General features: G+C 54.6%; 1 protein-coding gene across 1 annotated transcript in view; it reads right to left on the bottom strand.

The window, feature by feature from the left end:
* BCORL1 (BCL6 corepressor like 1) overlaps nt 1-20,484 on the bottom strand; it is a 191,251-nt gene that overhangs the window by 21,541 nt on the left and 149,226 nt on the right. Inside the window, exons 6-13 of the mRNA XM_069746077.1 lie at nt 17,596-17,676; nt 14,966-15,355; nt 11,058-11,239; nt 10,701-10,922; nt 7,880-8,046; nt 7,476-7,621; nt 7,049-7,126; nt 2,639-2,798 (exon numbers count right to left, since the gene is read on the bottom strand). Coding sequence (XP_069602178.1) covers nt 2,639-2,798; nt 7,049-7,126; nt 7,476-7,621; nt 7,880-8,046; nt 10,701-10,922; nt 11,058-11,239; nt 14,966-15,355; nt 17,596-17,676 — 1,426 coding nt within the window. The remainder of the gene's footprint in view (nt 1-2,638; nt 2,799-7,048; nt 7,127-7,475; nt 7,622-7,879; nt 8,047-10,700; nt 10,923-11,057; nt 11,240-14,965; nt 15,356-17,595; nt 17,677-20,484) is intronic.

Genomic DNA, 20,484 nt, shown 5'->3' with positions numbered 1-20,484 from the left:
TCGCCCCTCTCTGCCGCCCCCACACAGCCGCCCCTCTCTGCGGCCCCCACACAGCCGCCCCTCTCTGCCGCCCCCACACAGTCGCCCCTCTCTGCCGCCCCCACACAGCCGCCCCTCTCTGCCGCCCCCACACAGCCGCCCCTCTCTGCCGCCCCCACACAGCCGCCCCTCTCTGCCGCCCCCACACAGCCGCCCCTCTCTGCCGCCCCCACACAGCCGCCCCTCTCTGCCGCCCCCACACAGCCGCCCCTCTCTGCCGCCCCCACACAGCCGCCCCTCTCTGCGGCCCCCACACAGCCGCCCCTCTCTGCGGCCCCCACACAGTCGCCCCTCTCTGCGGCCCCCACACAGCCGCCCCTCTCTGCGGCCCCCACACAGTCGCCCCTCTCTGCCGCCCCCACACAGCCGCCCCTCTCTGCGGCCCCCACACAGCCGCCCCTCTCTGCCGCCCCCACACAGTCGCCCCTCTCTGCCGCCCCCACACAGCCGCCCCTCTCTGCCGCCCCCACACAGCCGCCCCTCTCTGCCGCCCCCACACAGCCTCCCCTCTCTGCGGCCCCCACACAGCCGCCCCTCTCTGCGGCCCCCACACAGCCGCCCCTCTCTGCGGCCCCCACACAGCCGCCCCTCAGAACCCGAACTCCATTGAAAACAATGTGGACCTGGACCTTCTGAACTAGAAAAATAATCTCTGTGCTTTGGACACCGAGAGAAGAGCGTCAGACCCCAACCGTCCGTCCAGACCCCAAACTCTGACCTTCATCTCTACAAAAGCAGAGGTACTACAACTGGCCACTAGAGGTCAGTGTCCTCACAGTCCTGAAAACACAGCGGATCCAGAGCGAGGGGCCGAGACCCTCACAGGAGACGGCGGAGGGTCCGGCCACACATCGGCCTTTTCTGCCCCCGACTCCTTTATAATCTCGGATGGTACAGACCCCCGGGGTCCTGCTGCCCCCCACTGTTATTACACAGGGATGAACCTGCTGCTGTGTGATGGGAATGTAAAGGCCTTCGAGGGTCTGCAGGCCCAGAAACAATCCAAGAACAGAAGTCTGGAAACTGTCCGGTGTAAACGCTGAAGACCAGGGAGCAGCACCATGAATCCCAGCATCCTCCCCGGTAGGCATCTTACACCGGACCCGCACCCCCGAGACATCCTCCATGTGGGCAGCCAGTCACCCCCGAGACATCCTCCATGTGGGCAGCCCGTCACCCCCGAGACATCCTCCATGTGGGCAGCCTGCCACCCCCGAGACATCCTCCATGTGGGCAGCCCGTCACCCCCGAGACATCCTCCATGTGGGCAGCCAGTCACCCCCGAGACATCCTCCATGTGGGCAGCCCGTCACCCCCGAGACATCCTCCATGTGGGCAGCCCGTCACCCCCGAGACATCCTCCATGTGGGCAGCCTGCCACCCCCGAGACATCCTCCATGTGGGCAGCCTGTCACCCCCGAGACATCCTCCATGTGGGCAGCCTGTCACCCCCAAGACATCCTCCATGTGGGCAGCCTGCCACCCCCGAAACATCCTCCATGTGGGCAGCCCGTCACCCCCGAGACATCCTCCATGTGGGCAGCCTGCCACCCCCGAGACATCCTCCATGTGGGCAGCCCGTCACCCCCGAGACATCCTCCATGTGGGCAGCCAGTCACCCCCGAGACATCCTCCATGTGGGCAGCCCGTCACCCCCGAGACATCCTCCATGTGGGCAGCCCGTCACCCCCGAGACATCCTCCATGTGGGCAGCCTGCCACCCCCGAGACATCCTCCATGTGGGCAGCCTGTCACCCCCGAGACATCCTCCATGTGGGCAGCCTGTCACCCCCCAGACATCCTCCATGTGGGCAGCCTGCCACCCCCGAGACATCCTCCATGTGGGCAGCCCGTCACCCCCGAGACATCCTCCATGTGGGCAGCCTGTCACCCCCAAGACATCCTCCATGTGGGCAGCCTGTCACCCCCGAGACATCCTCCATGTGGGCAGCCCGTCACCCCCGAGACATCCTCCATGTGGGCAGCCTCTCACCCCCGAGACATCCTCCATGTGGGCAGCCTGTCACCCCCGAGACATCCTCCATGTGGTGCAGCCTGTCACCCCAGCCATCCTCCATGTGGGCAGCCCGTCACCCCCAGCCGTCCTCCATGTGGGCAGCCCGTCACCCCCAGCCGTCCTCCACGTGGGCAGCCCGTCACCCCAGCCGTCCTCCATGTGGGCAGCCCGTCACCCCCAGCCGTCCTCCATGTGGTGCAGCCCGTCACCCCCAGCCGTCCTCCATGTGGGCAGCCCGTCACCCCCAGCCGTCCTCCATGTGGGCAGCCCGTCACCCCCAGCCGTCCTCCATGTGGGCAGCCCGTCACCCCCTGCCGTCCTCCATGTGGGCAGCCCGTCACCCCCTGCCGTCCTCCATGTGGGCAGCCCGTCACCCCCTGCCGTCCTCCATGTGGGCAGCCCGTCACCCCCAGCCGTCCTCCATGTGGGCAGCCCGTCACCCCCTGCCGTCCTCCATGTGGGCAGCCCGTCACCCCCTGCCGTCCTCCATGTGGGCAGCCCGTCACCCCCTGCCGTCCTCCATGTGGGCAGCCCGTCACCCCCTGCCGTCCTCCATGTGGGCAGCCCCGAGCACTCACTTACCCGCTGCTCAGTGAGACATGCAGGTTGTAGCAGGAAACGAGCGGCGAATCTGAAAACTCGAACAAGAAATCGTCTTCCTTCGGCTCCTCGCCCTGCGGCTCCTCTGTACAAGCGTCAGACGCATCTAGGAGGACATCATGGCCGATCTCATCCTTTGGATCTAGAAGATAACAAGTGTGGTGAGGACTCAGTGCGGTGGCAGCCGTCAGTCTCAGACCACGGCCGTAGGGTGTCGGGATATGCTGGGACATGCAGTTCCACTGCCGGAGGACACATGAACCTTCATGGCCTCTTCATTCGATGTCAATATGGAGAGGTTCAGCCTCTGACAGTATGGGAGCCCCCCCACAATCTGGACAGTGCGAGCCCCGGGGCCCCTGCAGCAGTTACGCACAGTCGTACATGAAGGGACCGCATTACACCAGTTATATTGCTGTATACAAGGTGTTGGACTCCGCCGCTCCAGGGCCGCCGCCACCGTCCATATTCATATCTTCCTAACCCTTCCTACCACCAATCTGGCACAGTGGCATGTAAAAGTTTGTGCACCCCTGGTCAAAATGACTGCTATTGTGAACAGTTAAGCAAGTCGAAGATGAAATGATCCAGAAAAGGCCTAAAGCTACAGATGACACATTTCCTTTGTATTGTAGACAAAAATATATACAGATTTTTTACAGTTTAAAAAAATTACAAAAAGAAAAATGAGCCGATGCAAAGGTTTAAGCACCCTGCATGGTTGGTACCTAGTAGCGCCCCCTTCTGAAAGTATCGCAGCTTGTAAACACTTTTTGTAGTCCGACAGGAGTCTTTCAGTTCTTCTTTGAGGGATTTTCCTCCATTCTTCCTTGGAGAGTTCCTCCAGTTCTGTGAGATTCCTGGCCGTCTTGCTTCCTCTGCTATTTTGAGGTCTCGCCACAGATTTTCAATGATGATCAGGGACTGTGAGGGCCATTGTAAAACCTTCAGCTGTCAGGTCGTCTTTTGTGGATTTTGCCGTGTGTTTAGGATCATCTGTAGCAGCCATCCTCATCCTCTTCTCACCTTCAGCTTTTTTACAGATGATGTTATGTTGCATCAAGAATTTGCTGAAATGTCATTGAATCCATTCTTCCCTCTACCCGTGAAATGTTCTCCATGTCATTGATTAATGATTGGCGAGACATCTCTTAGGCCACAATGATCAAAGGCATCTATTTTACCGCTTTGGTCCACAGGACTTATTTCCAAAATGCATCAGGCATGTTTAGAAGCTTTTTTGCAGACTTCTGATGCTGTATTTTATAGTGAAGCGCAGGAAAGGTTTTCTTCTGATGACTCTTCCATGGAAGCCATTTTTGTGCAGGTGTCTCTAAACAGTAGACCAATGTACCACAACTCCAGAGTCTGATAAATCTTACTGAAAGTCTTTTGCAGTCAAGCACGGATTTGGATTTGCCTCTCTAGCAATACTAAGAGCAGGTACCACTAAAATTTTGCTTGGTCTTCCAGACCTTACCTTGACCTCCACTTTTCCTGTTAATTTCCATTTCTAAATTACACTTCGAATCGAGGAAAGGGCAACTTGAAAACGCTTTGCTCTCCTCTTTTAGTCTTCTGCTTTGTGGGCCTCCACCATTTTCAGAGTACCGGGCACCTACAGTTGAGGCCAAAAGTATTGACACCCCTGCAATTCTGTCAGATAATACTCGGTTTCTTCCTGAAAATGAGTGCAAACACAAATTCTTTGGTATTATCTTCATTTAATTTGTCTTAAATGAAGAAACACAAAAAGAATTGTCCTAAAGCCAAATTGGATATAATTCCACACCAAACATAAAAAGGGGGCGGACAAAAGTATTGGCACTGTTCGAAAAATCATGTGATGCTTCTGTAATTAGTGTAATTAACAGCACCTGTAACTTACCTGTGGCACCTAACAGGTGTTGGCAATCACTAAATCACACTTGCAGCCAGTTGACATGGATTAAAGTTGACTCAACCTCTGTCCTGTGTCCTTGTGTGACCACATTGAGCATGGAGAAAAGAAAGAAGACCAAAGAACTGTCTGAGGACTTGAGAAACCAAACTGTGAGGAAGCATGAGCAATCTCAAGGCTACAAGTCCATCTCCAAAGACCTGACTGTTCCTGTGTCTACCGTGTGCAGTGTCATCAAGAAGTGTAAAGCCCATGGCACTGTGGCCAACCTCCCTAGATGTGGACAGAAAAGAAAAATTGACAAGAGATTTCAACGCAAGATTGTGCGGATGTTGGATAAAGAACCTCGACTAACATCCAAACAAGTTCAAGCTGCCCTGCAGTCCGAGGGTACAACAGTGTCAACCCGTACTATCCGTCGGCGTCTGAATGAAAAGGGACTGTATGGTAGGAGACCCAGGAAGACCCCACTTCTTACCCCGAGACATAAAAAAGCCAGGCTGGAGTTTGCCAAAACTTACCTGAAAAAGCCTAAAACATTTTGGAAGAATGTTCTCTGGTCAGATGAGACAAAAGTAGAGCTTTTGGGGCAAAGGCATCAACATAGAGTTTACAGGAGAAAAAAAAGAGGCATTCAAAGAAAAGAACACAGTCCCTACAGTCAAACATAGCGGAGGTTCCCTGATGTTTTGGGGTTGCTTTGCTGCCTCTGGCACTGGACTGCTTGACCGTGTGCAAGGCATTATGAAGTCTGAAGACTACCAACAAATTTTCCAGCATAATGTAGGGCCCAGTGTGAGAAAGCTGGGTCTCCCTCAGAGGTCATGTGTCTTCCAGCAGGACAATGACCCAAAACACACTTCAAAAAGCACTAGAAAATGGTTTGAGAGAAAGCACTGGAGACTTCTAAGGTGGCCAGCAATGAGTCCAGACCTGAATCCCATAGAACACCTGTGGAGAGATCTAAAAATGGCAGTTTGGAGAAGGCGCCTTCAAATATCAGGGACCTGGAGCAGTTTGCCAAAGAAGAATGGTCTAAAATTCCAGCAGAGCATTGTAAGAAACTCACTGATGGTTACCGGAAGTGGTTGGTCGCAGTTATTTTGGCTAAAGGTTGTGCAACCAAGTATTAGGCTGAGGGTGCCAATACTTTTGTCTGGCCCATTTTTGGAGTTTTGTGTGAAATGATCAATGTTTTGCTTTTTGCTTCATTCTCTTTTGTGTTTTTTCATTTAAGACAAATTAAATGAAGATAATACCAAAGAATTTGTGTTTGCAATCATTTTCAGGAAGAAACTGAGTATTATCTGACAGAATTGCAGGGGTGTCAATACTTTTGGCCATCACTGTAGGTCTTGCAGAACTGTTCACAATAACAGTAATTTTGACCCGGGGTGTACAAACTTTTGGATGCCACTGTATACAGGACAGGTCTGTCATGGTCCTGGGTTTCCATCCATGTAAGAGGTCAGACCCCTGAGATCCTAGGAAATTATCATCCTGGAGACAACATCTACAAATGAGGGCAGGTAGCACCCGAGAACAGGGGAGGACCCGACAACAGGGGAGCCCCCGACAACAGGGGAGGACCCGACAACAGGGGAGGACCCGACAACAGGGGAGGACCCGACAACAGGGGAGGACCCGACAACAGGGGAGGACCCGACAACAGGGGAGGACCCGACAACAGGGGAGGACCCGACAACAGTGGAGGACCCGACAACAGTGGAGGACCCGACAACAGGGGAGGACCCGACAACAGGGGAGGACCCGACAACAGGGGAGGACCCGACAACAGGGGAGGACCCGACAACAGGGGAGCCCCCGACAACAGGGGAGGACCCGACAACAGGGGAGGACCCGACAACAGGGGAGGACCCGACAACAGGGGAGCCCCCGACAACAGGGGAGGACCCGACAACAGGGGAGGACCCGACAACAGGGGAGGACCCGACAACAGGGGAGGACCCGACAACAGGGGAGGATCCGACAACAGGGGAGGACCCGACAACAGTGGAGGACCCGACAACAGGGGAGGACCCGACAACAGGGGAGCCCCCGACAACAGGGGAGGATCCGACAACAGGGGAGGACCCGACAACAGGGGAGGACCCGACAACAGGGGAGGACCCGACAACAGGGGAGCCCCCGACAACAGGGGAGGACCCGACAACAGGGGAGGACCCGACAACAGGGGAGGACCCGACAACAGGGGAGCCCCCGACAACAGGGGAGGACCCGACAACAGGGGAGGACCCGACAACAGGGGAGGACCCGACAACAGGGGAGGACCCGACAACAGGGGAGCCCCCGACAACAGGGGAGGACCCGACAACAGGGGAGGACCCGACAACAGGGGAGGACCCGACAACAGGGGAGCCCCCGACAACAGGGGAGGACCCTGCGCCTCTCTGGGGTAGGCAAAGTACAAAGACAGCCGAGCTGCTACCAGAGAACAATAGAGGGGACCCGTGTGCAATGAGGACACTCACCTAATACCGAGCTGCTGAAGAAGTCCCAGGAGGCCCGCGGGTCCCCATCACAACGGCCTCGCAGATCAGAGAGATAATCTACAAGGCGAGAAACAGCAGGGAAGTAATATCATGAGGGGCATTCTATCCCGACCCAATACTTGTCACAGCGGAGGGTTCGCTACAATTGCATCCAGCCTAGATAACCCTCCGAGCGGTTGCTACAATGTATCAGTCTGGAGCCCGATTGTCTCTAGGCCGGATACAACGGCGATCAGCCTCCGGACGTAAAAAAGAAGGTTTCTATTTACGGACAGCAAGCAGAGATCTGGAAAACTGGCAGAAACTGACATTTCATAAATTTTCATTACCCAAATCGGGCATGTTGGGCATTGTAGTACGCCTGCAAAGTCTGGAGTATTGCAAGGACACAGAAGTGCAGCCTTACCACTCAGAAACATCCTCATGGCCTCGCTGCTGGCCAGCTTCATGGGCGTCTGGCCGGAGTAAGTGGCCAGGGTGGGGTCGGCCCCGTACGAGAGCAGGAGCCACACAGTTTCCAGGTTGTCATTGACCACGGCATCATGGATGGGCCTGGCACAAAGAAGAACACACAAGGTGAGAGCGATGCGGGGATCGGGCCGGCGGAGGACGTTCCCCATCAATCCTCTATTTATAGGTATCCAATGAGGCCAGACCTCTCCGCGCCTACGCCGGTGACTCCCCAACCCTCCAGAGAACATCGGCCATGTCACGTGCTGCATGCAATCTCTATGGGAAAGCAGGATGGACCCCGGAGGCGGCTTCGTAAGATAAAACCACAGGAAGAAAACGGGGCTCAACTCCTCTCACCTGGTCCCGTCCTGTGCGCTGCAGTTCACATTCGCTCCATTCTCTAGCAGGATCCGGAGGATGGACGTCCAGCCGCGGGCACAAGCTTCGTGCAGGGCGGTGTACCCTGCATTATCCCGGTGGTTAATATCACCCTGATCGCGTTGTAGACAGTACAGTACTACATCCTGAGGGGAAGAATCAGCCAGGACAAAGCAATCAGCGAGAAGGGAGGAGAGGGCAGCGAGGAGGTGACAGAAAGGTAGAGGAGGCGTCTGTGAGCAGGAAAGAGGTGGCGGCGGTGGGGACGAAGAGGAGGCGGCGGCGGGAACACAGAGGACGGCGGCGGGGACAAAGAGGGCGGCGGTGATGAAGGGGAGGCGGCGACGAAGCGAAGGCGGCGGCAGGGACAAAGAAGAGGCGTCGGTAGGGATGGAGAGCGGGTGGCGGCGGGGACAAAGAGGGCGGCGGCGGCGGGGACAAAGAGGGCGGCGGCGGGGACAAAGAGGGCGACGGCGGCGGTGATGAAGGGGAGGCGGAGACGAAGCGAAGGCGGTGGCGGGGACGAAGAGGAGGCGGCGGGAATGAAGAGGAGGCGGCGGTGGGGATGAAGAGAGGGCGGCGATGGAGACGAAGAGGAGGCGGCGGGAACAAAGAGGACGGGAGCGGGGACAAAGAGTGCGGCGGCGGGGACAAAGAGGGCGGCGGCGGGCACAAAGAGGGGGGCGGCGGGGACAAAGAGAGGGCGGCGGCGGGGACAAAGAAAGGGCGGCGGCGGGGACAAAGAGGGCGGCGGTGATTAAGGGAAGGCAGCGGCAACGAAGAGGAGGCGGCGGAGACAAAGAGGAGGCGGCGGCAATGAAGAGGAGGAGGAGGCGGCGGCGGGGACGAAGAGAGGGCGGCTGCGGGGACGAAGAGAGCGCAGCGGCGGAGACGAACAGGAGGCAGCGGCGGAGACGAACAGGAGGCAGCGGCGGAGACGTACAGGAGGCAGCGGCGGAGATGTACAGGAGGCAGCGGCGGGGACGAACAGGCGGCAGCGGCGGGGACGAAGAGAGGGCAGTGGGGATGTCACGATATTGTATGAAATGTAATATGATTTTGTAGCTTTGCCTGTTAGCACCCATGCTGTGGGCTAAAAAAAAAAACATTTCTGTGTGTTTCTGTTTGCAGAGATGTGTATGTGTAGATCCCAAACCCCTCAAGCCCCTACCAGAAGAATTTTTATTGCGCTTAGAGCTGTAAGCCGATCTCCCTACATTGCTCACTCTCCCCCCTCCCATCTAGAATCAGCTAGAACTGGTATAGAATTTATCTAAAGACAGGAAGTCCTTTGTTTCATTAGAATAAGATATTGGGACACAGATTTGGGCTAGGAAAATGAGAAGTCCATGTTGCGAATCTCCATCGGCGGATCTATCATCCACTGTAAGAGCGAGCAGCTAGGCCCAAGGAGTGCAAAGTGCGGATTTCTTCTCAACCGTGCAGAACAACTAGGACACATTTGGTCTCATTAGAAAGCCAATTTTAAAATAAGATGAATGCTGGGTGTGTCATGATTCTGACACGTTCGGGAGCGAAAATATAAGAATTATAAGAATTGTTGGAAAAAACTGTACAGCTGAGGAGAGGGGAGGGCGATGGTAACTCAACCCTTTTAGTGACGTCACCAGGCTGCAGCTATAAGTTTTCTGCAAGGCACCTAGCAGTTAGTCTTACCTGAGGAGCTCTTCCTGCCAGCCCTGATGAACTGGGATATTTGGAGCTCCTCCCACCAGCCTGGTTTTGCCTGAAATGACCTTAACACATGTAAGTGTTAACTTCTCATTTAACCCCTGTTATTTTATAATTACCTAGTACATATTTCCAATTGTCTCTTCTGTAACATCCTCGTAATATTTTGAAAAACACTGCCTAATCTTTCGGAGTAAAATATTTAAATTACTAGTTTCGTTCTTCCTGCTCTAAAACGTACCCCAAGTCTTCTGAAGGGAATTACGCTACTGTTTTGGGTTAGCCTCGGACCCGTTTAATCGAAGCTGGTGGCAGCATACCGTGTTCTGTGCCTTTGGGAGTCATTGTAGCGACGGCGTCGTTGATAATTATTGTTCCTGCCTGAGTGGGAGTAGTTATATCGCCTCGCTGCAGCGTGCCCAATAGCCAGTACAGAGCAGGCAGCCTTTCTGGCGACTAATTACCCTAGGTGCAGTACCTAATCTGACCTGAGGGTAAGGGGGGCACCAGAGAGCTGCAAGTTTTCAAGCGGAACTGTGAAGCGGGATATACATAAATCGCTGCAGTTCGTGGTATATTGCAGAGCAGTGGGATAACTAAAATAAGCCCCTGCTGTAAACTAAGAGGTCAATAACCTTGTTTGTGTTTTCATCACAGTGTAGCAGTGGAGGGATAACTAAGATAAGCCCCCCTGCACATGTGATAGCCGTGTGTTGGCCTAAAGTCACCCCGATCCGTGACGTAGGGGTGACAGTCACGGTGTGAATCGTGACAGGGGACAAAGTGAGAGCGGCAGCGGGGACAAACAGGAGACAGCAGTGGGGAAGAAGAAGAGGCGGCGGGGACGAAGAGAGGGCGGCGGCGGGGACGTAGAGAGGGCGGCGGCGAGGACTAAGAGAGGGCAGTGAGGACTAAGAGGGCGGCAAGGAGGAAGTCACTCTGGGAATGACGGGGGGTGATGTCGCTCTGGGAATGGCGGGGTGGGGTGCGTTAACCCTTCACATCTTTGTGGTTCTCTATTGCCTGTTTTTATTAATTCCCCCCAAGCAGAGAGGATCCATGCTCAGGTCACGCGGTGGATCCACACTTGCACCTCTCGGCCCCTCACCTTGTATCCCAGCCGCGCCGCTCGCTGTAGAAGGGTCTCGCCAGCATTTTTATTGACAATGAGTCTCCGGGCTTCAGGGGGCATGTTCTGGCTGCAGGGAGTATCACATGAGCCCAGGCTGCTGGTCCGACGAGAGCTGCAGGGGGTTCCTGGCTGACAGGTCTTCCGGGGAGATTTTGTGGGGGTGCTTCTGGGAGTCAGGCTGCTCCGCCAGCCCCGTCCCTACAGTAAGAAAACAAGATGGACGATGAGAAATAATAACGTGTCCCGGAGACCGGACACAGCACTACTGCACATCAGAGGCCATATTTAAGGCCGCCGTCCATACTGTTGAGCACCCGCGATGCGCTCTCCTACCTTGGCCTCCTCATCTCTGCCGCCCCCGAGATGTTTTGTCTTGCACTTGCGTTTTCCAGAGGGTTTTTCCAGAATCTGTAAGGGCGAACCCTCAAGGCTGAAGTTTTTGGGATTGCTCAGTCTCTGGTTACTCCGCAGGATCTCGCCTGCTTCGTCTGCTGAGATTTTTCTCTTCCGGAAATCTAAAATCGTGAATAGAGCAGTATGAGCAAAACGGGAAAAAGGAAGACAAGAAAAAAAGAAAACGTTTCCTAAGAAAGTTCCCCTCACATGGTGAATGACTCGTCACCTCCTGTGCCCCAGTTTCATCAATTTAGAGTCAATATACAGTGGCATGTAGATGTTTGGGCGCCCCTGGTCAAAATCACTGTTATAGTGAACAGGTAAGCAAATTGAAGATTAAAAGATCTAAAATGTCTAAAGTTACACATGACATTTCCTTTGTATTTTACGCAAAAAGAAATATATACCATATATTTTCATTTTTTTACATTTTGAAAATTACGAAAAGGAAAATGGGCCTATGCACAAGTTTAGGCACCCTTGGAGATTTGTGTGCTGAAATAACTTTGACCATGGTTTCAGGCCTTAATTAGCCTGTTGGGGTTATGGCTTGTTCACCATCATCGTTAGGAAAGGCCAGGTGATTAAAAATTTGCCAGTTTTATAAAACCCAGCCTCCTCAAACTTTGTGCCAAAAACCAGCAGCAATGGTTCTTCTAAGGCTACTTCCACGTTTCCGTCTTTCTGCTACCGTCGCAATACGTCGATTTTTGAAAATGCAGGATCCTGCAAAAAAAATCTGCATTTTCCCATGGACTTGTATTAGCGACGTATGGACTCACGTTTTGTCCGCCGTGCACTGGATCCTATAAAATGTGACGGCCTGTCTTTTGCAAAAAACGTTCAAGGGAACGTTTCTCTGTACGTTGTATCCTGTGTTTCCGACTGCGCATGCCCAGCAGGAAATCTCGCTCTCTCTCTCTCTTCCCTCCCCGGGACTTTAGACTGGACAGCGGACCCGTTGAAAAGCTGTGTCCGCTGCTCACGATATACACTATTTCACAAACATCAGTCGGTAAGTCGCGCCAACGCTTTGTTACGGCCGACTACCGACGGAAATGTGTAAGTAGCCTAAGCAGCTGCCTGGCACTCTGAAAATAGTGGAGGCCCACAAAGCGGGAGAAGGCTATATGAGAGCAAAACATTTTCAACTTACCCTTTCCTAAGTTCAAAATGTAGTTACGAAATGTCAATTTCCAGGAACAGTGGAGGTCAAGATAAGGTCTGGAAGACCAAGCAAAATGTCAGTGAGAGCTGCTGGTAGGATTGCTAGAGGGGCAAATCAGAACCCCTGCTTGACTGCATAAAGACCTTCAGACAGATTTAGCAGACTCTGGAGTTGTTCTACTGTTCAGAGATACCTGCACAAATATGGCCTTCATGGAAGAGTCGTCAGAGGAAAACCTCAAAAGCCACAAGCTGAAGGTTTTACAACGGCTCTCACAATCCCCTGATCTGAACATCATTGAAAACCTGTGGCGAGACCTCAAAATAGAGGATACAAGACACCCCCAAGGAATCTGACAGAACTGGAGGAATTATCCAAGGAAGAATGGATGAAAATCCCTCAAAATAAGAATTGAAAGACTCTTGTCTGGCTACAAAAAGTGTTTACAAGCTGCGATACTTTCAAAAGGGGGGTTCTACTAGGTACTAACCATGCAGGGTGCCCAAACATCTGCATCGGCTCACTTTCCTTTTTGTATTATTTTAAAGTGTAAATGATGAAAATATCTTTTTGAGGGGCCTAAAATACAAATAAAGTCCAAGTCCTCCCTAAAATGTACAGTGCTGCGGAGTATGTTGGCGCTATAGAAATAAAATTATTTTTATTATATTATTAGCAATAACCCTTGCAGGCTAATTAAGGTCTGAAACCTTGGCCAAAGTTATCTGAACACACAAATTTCCAGGGGTGGTCAAAATTTAGCATCAGTCCATTTACCTTTTTGTAATTTTTAAAATGTAAGATGATGTATCATCCTTAACTTTATGCCTTTTAGAGATCATTTCATCTTCAACTTGCTTAACTGTTCAAATGGTGAGAAGAAAGGACAAGGAGGGTCACATAAAAGCGAGAAGAATGAACACAAAACGTCACCAAACAGCATGAAGAAAGGACGCGAACCATCACCGAACAGAGAGAAGGACGGGCTCGGAAGGTTACCAAACAGTGAGAACAGACGTGGAACATCACCGAACACCAAGAAGAAAGGATGAGGAACATCACCCAACAGCAAATAAAACAGAAGTGGAACGTCAACAAGAACGTCCGCAAGAAGAAAGGATGCGGAACATCAGAGAAGAGCTAAAAGAACAGATGCAGAATAACACCGAAAAGCGAGAACAGATGCAGAGCGTCAAAGAAGAGCAAGAAGAACATACACAGAACGTCAACAAAGAGCGAGAACAGACACAGAACGTCAACGAAGAGCGAGAAGAACAGACACAGAACGTCAACGAAGAGCAAAGAGAACAGACACAAATTCACTGAAGAGCGAGAAGAACAGACACAGAATGTCACTGAAGCGCAAGAAGAACAGACCCAGAACGTCAACGAGGAGCGAGAAGAACAGACAACGCCACTGAAGAGCGAGAACACACAGAACGTCACTGAGGAGCGAAAAGACACAGAATGTCATTGAAGAGCGAGAAGAACAGATATAGAATGTCACCGAGGAGTGAGAAGAACAGACCCAGAACGTCAACGAGAAGCGAGAAGAACAGACACAGAACGCTACTGAAGAACGAAAAGAACAGACACAGAACATCACTGAAGAGCGAGAATAGACACAGAATGTCATTGAAGAGCGAGAAGAACAGACAAAGAACGCCACCGAAGACCGAAAAGAACAGACACAGAACATCAGTGAAGAGTGAGAACAACAGACACAGAACGTCACTGAAGAGCGAGAAGAACAGACACAGAACGTCACCGAAGAGCAAGAACAGACACAGAATGTCAACGAGGCGCGAGAAGAACAGACACAGAACGTCAACGAGAAGCGAGAACAGACACAGAACATCACTGAAGAGGCAGAAGAGCAGACACAGGACATAACCAAACAGTGAGAAGAACAGACACAGAACGTCAACGAGGAGCGAGAACAGACACAGAACATCACTGAAGAGGCAGAAGAACAGACACAGAACGTCAATGAGGAGCGAGGAGAACAGACACAGAACGCAACCAAAGAGGGAATTAGAAACGTCAACAAACAGCGTGAAGAACGAACACAGAATGATACTTACTGCACTACAATAAAAAGATGACAGAACAGCAAAGTCATAGATAGTAAGATAGCTAAGGGCGATATCCAATGAACTAGAGAGAACCCCCTTGTCCGCAGAGCCCTGTTGTATCATCACATTTGATGAGCCCTACCGTCCGCAGAGCCCTCCTGTCTACTGCTGTCCGTAGAAAAGCACTCCCGCCTCCTCCCGTCCGCACACCTCTCCAGTATCGTCCTGTCCGCAGACCTCTCCCGCCTTCTCCCGCCTGCAGACCACTCCTGCCTCCTCCCGTCTGCAGACCACTCCTGCCTCCTCCCATCCGCAGACCACTCCCATCCACAGACCACTCCCATCCACACAGCCCTCCCGTCTCCTACCGTCCGCACACCTCTCCCGTATTCTCCTGTCCGCACAGCCCTCCCGTCTCCTACCGTCCGCACACCTCTCCCGTATTCTCCTGTCCGCACAGCCCTCCCGTCCGAAGACCTCTCCTGTATCCTGTCGTCCCCTGAGCCCTCCTTGCGCAGACCACGTTTAGCAGATGAGAACAATCAGCAGATTGATGGCTGATGTGCATTGGCAGCTTTAGGGTGAGCCGCCCTTGGACCCACCTGTCCGTGCCCTCCTCCGACAACAGTACTGAGACACTTCCTCCTCCTCTTTTTCAGTCAGATACTCCCCGTTCTGGTATTTCCGGTTCTTCTGTCTCCGTCTCTTTCGCTGGCGTAATAAACCATCCTCTTCGCCATTGTCGTCCTGCTCTTGGAGGGTCTCTGTGACAGTGTCTAGACCCCTGCTGGACAGTTGCCAGGAGTCCTGTATTACCGGGGTGATGAGCTCGGGCTCGGGCTCCTCTTTGATGGCTGTGTACTTGCGAGGCCGGCCTGGTTTGCAGTTTTTCCGCAGCTTCCTTCTCTTATAGGGAATGGATGCTTTGTCCTCCTCTTCCTCAGTCCGGACATCATCTACTGTGGGTCCAGTTTCCGAGAATCCATAAGATCCTGCAGAAAACAGAAGTAAACGGGTGATGCCATGCAGCCCGGCACCAATACAGCCACAAACTGCAGCAACTAGAAGGACAATACACATCTGCATCAGAAGATGCGTCTCTGCTGCTACCAATCTCAGGGAAGTCGCCTGATAACCTGCGGCCGCCATTACAGCCCACAAGGGATTGTGGCCCATTCCCAGACTGTGGTAACAGAAGCCAAGGATGGATTTACCCAATAGGAGTCTGAGAAGCAGAATGACAAAAAGGAAAAAGAAAAAGCAGGCTGCGCTCACCTCGCGAGTGCCCGCCACTCCCGCGCTGATGGCACGCCGCACAGGACTGCTACACTCAGGAGCAGGAACAGTACGCAATCACTCCGGGCGTCAGCACTGGAGCCGCGTAGAGTTACATGTGCAGCAAGGTGGGCTTTTATGTTTTGTATTTGAAAAACCCCTTTAAATGCACCAATCTCAACGATCACACAGCGACCCAGGATCACACCCATCCCACAGCGACCCTGGATCACACCCATCCCACAGCGACCCTGGATTACACCCATCACACAGCGACCCTGGATCACACCCATCCCACAGCGACCCTGGATCACACCCATCCCACAGCGACCCTGGATCACACCCATCCCACAGCGACCCTGGATTACACCCATCCCACAGCGACCCTGGATTACACCCATCACACAGCGACCCTGGATCACACCCATCCCACAGCGACCCTGGATCACACCCATCCCACAGCGACCCTGGATCACACCCATCCCACAGCGACCCAGGATCACACCCATCACACAGCGACCCTGGATTACACCCATCCCACAGCGACCCTGGATTACACCCATCACACAGCAACCCTGGATTACACCCATCACACAGCGACCCTGGATCACACCCATCCCACAGCGACCCTGGATCACACCCATCCCACAGCGACCCTGGATTACACCCATCACACAGCGACCCTGGATCACACCCATCCCACAGCGACCCAGGATCACACCCATCCCACAGCGACCCTGGATTACACCCATCCCACAGCGACCCTGGATCACACCCATCCCACAGCGACCCAGGATCACACCCATCCCACAGCGACCCTGGATTACACCCATCCCACAGCGACCCAGGATCACACCCATCCCACAGCGACCCTGGATTACACCCATCCCACAGCGACCCTGGATCACACCCATCCCACAGCGACCCAGGATCACACCCATCCCACAGCGACCCTGGATTACACCCATCACACAGCGACCCTGGATCACACCCATCCCACAGCGACCCTGGATCACACCCATCCCACAGCGACCCTGGATCACACCCATCCCACAGCGACCCAGGATCACACCCATTCCACAGCGACCCTGGATCACACCCATCCCACAGCGACCCTGGATTACACCCATCACACAGCGACCCTGGATTACACCCATCCCACAGCGACCCTGGATTACACCCATCACACAGCAACCCTGGATTACACCCATCACACAGCGACCCTGGATTACACCCATCCCACAGCGACCCTGGATTACACCCATCACACAGCGACCCAGGATCACACCCATCACACAGCGACCCTGGATTACACCCATCCCACAGCGACCCTGGATTACACCCATCCCACAGCGACCCTGGATCACACCCATCCCACAGCGACCCTGGATTACACCCATCCCACAGCGACCCTGGATCACACCCATTCCACAGCGACCCTGGATCACACCCATCCCACAGTGACCCTGGATCACACCCATTCCACAGTGACCCTGGATCACACCCATTCCACAGCGACCCTGGATTACACCCATCAGACAGCGACCCTGGATTACACCCATCACACAGCGACCCTGGATCACACCCATCACACAGCGACCCTGGATCACACCCATCACACAGCGACCCTGGATCACACCCATCCCACAGTGACCCTGGATCACACCCATCCCACAGTGGCTGAACAGATTTAGGTAATTACCAGGGATTTTATATTTTGAACATCAAGGAATGAAAACTTGACGGCGTTAAGCAGCACGGTGGGATTAGACTTAACAGTAGCCCCTACTCGACTGCCAAGAAGGTGGAGAAAATAAAAAGTCTCAGATTTTACGTAGACAAAAGTGTCGCACGCTGCGGATGATTGCATGATCGCGCTGCATTAACTGTTTCGTCCGAGAACACTGGAACAGCCGATAAGAAGGGCAGTGCCCATCCCCCACTGCTGCATCGTTACCTGTCTGACTGCGGGTTCGGCTCTTTAACACGACTGGGATGAAGTCTTTGAAGCGGTTTTTGGATTTTCTCTCTGGCGTGGCTGTCGGGAAGGGAGAGCACAATGAGAGGAAAGCAAGAAAGGAACAAAGCTCAATTTAACGGGCAGCAGAGGAAGAGGCCAGCAAAACGGGGTCTAATGCCATCACAGCCAGAGACCAAAAATGCCCACTGGCCTGTACAGGTAAATTCTACTGGTAGCAGGCCAGAATAACATGGGTGGGGGCACAAGCCATTTTCTTTTTTGTTTTTATTTTTAAGTAAATGACAAGTCTGTGCAGAATTTCTGGAAAGGCTGTGGTATCTGATTCACAGGGGCCACAGCGGCGTAATACCCCCAGATAAAGCCGAGACTTACGCCAGTAATCACCAGCTGCCATACTGCACAGACTTCAGATATGAAACATTACTAGACACACAGGAGGAGCCAGCGCCCAGGAAGACCCAGGAGGTGCTGACACACGAGAGGAATCAGCGCCCAGGGAGACCCAGCATGGTGCCAGCATCTAAGAAGACCCAGAGAGGTGCCAGCGCCCAGGAAGACCCAAGAGGTGCTGACACACAAGAGGAATCAGCGCCCAGGGAGACCCAGCATGGTGCCAGCATCTAAGAAGACCCAGAGAGGTGCCAGCGCCCAGAAAGACCCAGGAGGTGCTGACACACAAGAGGAATCAGCGCCCAGGGAGACCCAGCATGGTGCCAGCACCTAAGAAGACCCAGAGAGGTGCCAGCGCCCAGGAAGACCCAGGAGGTGCTGGCACACAAGAGGAATCAGCGCCCAGGGAGACCCAGCATGGTGACAGCACCTAAGAAGACCCAGAGAGGTGCCAGCGCCCAGGAAGACCCAGGAGGTGCTGACACACAAGAGGAATCAGCGCCCAGGGAGACCCAGCATGGTGCCAGCATCTAAGAAGACCCAGAGAGGTGCCAGCGCCCAGGGAGTCGCAGAAGATGCTGACACATAGGAGGAAACGGCACCCAAGGAGACCCGGGAGGTGCTGACACCTAGGAAGACTCATAGATGTGCCAGCGACCAGACAGACCCAGGAGGTGCTGACACACACAGGAGGAAACGGCACCCAGAAAGACCCAGGATGGTGCCGGCACCTAGGAAGACACAGAGAGGTGCCAACGCCAGGAAGAGCCAGGGAGGTGTAGGAGCCCAGGAAGACCCAGGGAGGTGGAGGAGCCCAGGAAGACCCAGGAGGTGCTGACACACAAGAGGAATCAGCGCCCAGGGAGACCCAGCATGGTGCCAGCACCCAGGGAGTCGCAGAAGATGCTGACACATAGGAGGAAACGGCACCCAAGGAGACCCAGGAGGTGCTGACAAACAGAAGGAACCGGTGCCCAGGAAGACCCAGGATGGTGCCGGCACCTAGGAATACCCATAGATGTGCCAGCGACCAAATAGACCCAGGAGGTGCTGACACACAGGAGGAAACGGCACCCAGGAAGACCCAGGATGGTGCCGGCATCTAGGAAGACCCAGAGAGGTGCCAGCGCCAGGAAGACCCAGGGAGGTGGAGGAGCCGAGGAAGACCCAGGGAGGTGGAGTCGCCCAGGAAGACCCAAGGAGGTGGAGGCGCCCAGGAAGACCCAGGGAGGTGGAGGCGCCCAATCTGGGGAGAACTAGGTAGGTGCTGGCACCTAGGAAGCCCCAGGGAGGTGCCAGCGCCCAGGGAGTCCCAGAAGGTGCTGACACACTGGAGGAACCAGTGCCCAAGGAGACCCAGAATGGTGCCGGTGCCTAGGAAGACCCAGAGAGGTGCCAGCGACCAGGGAGGTACTGGCACACAGGAGAAACCAGCACCCAGGAAGACTCAGGATGGTGCTGACACACAGGAGGAACCGGTGCCCAGGGAGACACAGGATGGTGCCGGGCGCCTAGGAAGGCCCAGAGAGGTGCCAGCGACCAGGGAGACCCAGGAGGTGCCGACACACAGGAGGAACCAGCACCCAGGGCGACCCAGGATTGTGCTGGCATCCAGAGCCAGGGAGACCCAGGGAGGTGCCGGCGCCAAGGGAGACCCAGGGAGGTGGAGGCACCCAGGAAGACCCAGCGAGGTGGAGGCACCCAGGAAGACCCAGCGAGGTGGAGGCGCCCAGGAAGACCCAGCGAGGTGGAGGCGCCCAGGAAGACCCAGCGAGGTGGAGGCGCCCAGGAAGACCCAGCGAGGTGGAGGCGCCCAGGAAGACCCAGGGAGGTGGAGGCGCCGGCACCCTGGAAACCCACGGAGGTGCCGGCACCCAGAGCGAGGGAGATCTAGGGAGGTGGAGGCAGCCAGGAAGACCCAGGGAGGTGGCAGCGTCGAGGAAGACCCAGGGAGGTGGCGATGGCCAGGAAGACACAGGGAGGTGCTAACGTCCGGAGCCAGGGAGAACCATGGAGGTGCCGGCTCCAAGAGCCAGGGAGACCCAGCTAGGCACCAGCACTGGCGTTCAGGAAGGTGCCGTGTCCAGGGAGATCCAGGGATGTTCCAGAACTAAGGGCCAGGGAGACACAGTGAGGTTCCAGCTGCTAGAGCCAGGGAGACGCAGGCAGGTTCCGGCTCCCAGAGCCAGGGAGACCCACCAGGGTGGTTCTGCCACGGAGACCCACCAGGGAGGTTCCTACTCCCAGAACCAGGGAGACTCACCAGGGAGGTTCCGGCTCTCAGAAAGCCAGGGAGACCCAGGGAGGTGCCAGTTCCCAGAAAGCCAGGGAGACCCAGGGAGGTGCCAGCTCCCAGAAAGCCAGGGAGACCCAGGGAGGTGCCGGCTCCCAGAAAGCCAGGGAGACCCAGGGAGGTGCCGGCTCCCAGAAAGCCAGGGAGACCCAGGGAGGTGCCGGCTCCCAGAAAGCCAGGGA

This window comes from Ranitomeya imitator, chromosome 2 (assembly GCF_032444005.1).
Source record: "Ranitomeya imitator isolate aRanImi1 chromosome 2, aRanImi1.pri, whole genome shotgun sequence".
NCBI classification, from domain to species: domain Eukaryota; kingdom Metazoa; phylum Chordata; class Amphibia; order Anura; family Dendrobatidae; genus Ranitomeya; species Ranitomeya imitator.
Note: the sequence above shows the minus strand (reverse complement) of the source record. Positions and strands in the feature narration are given on the sequence as shown.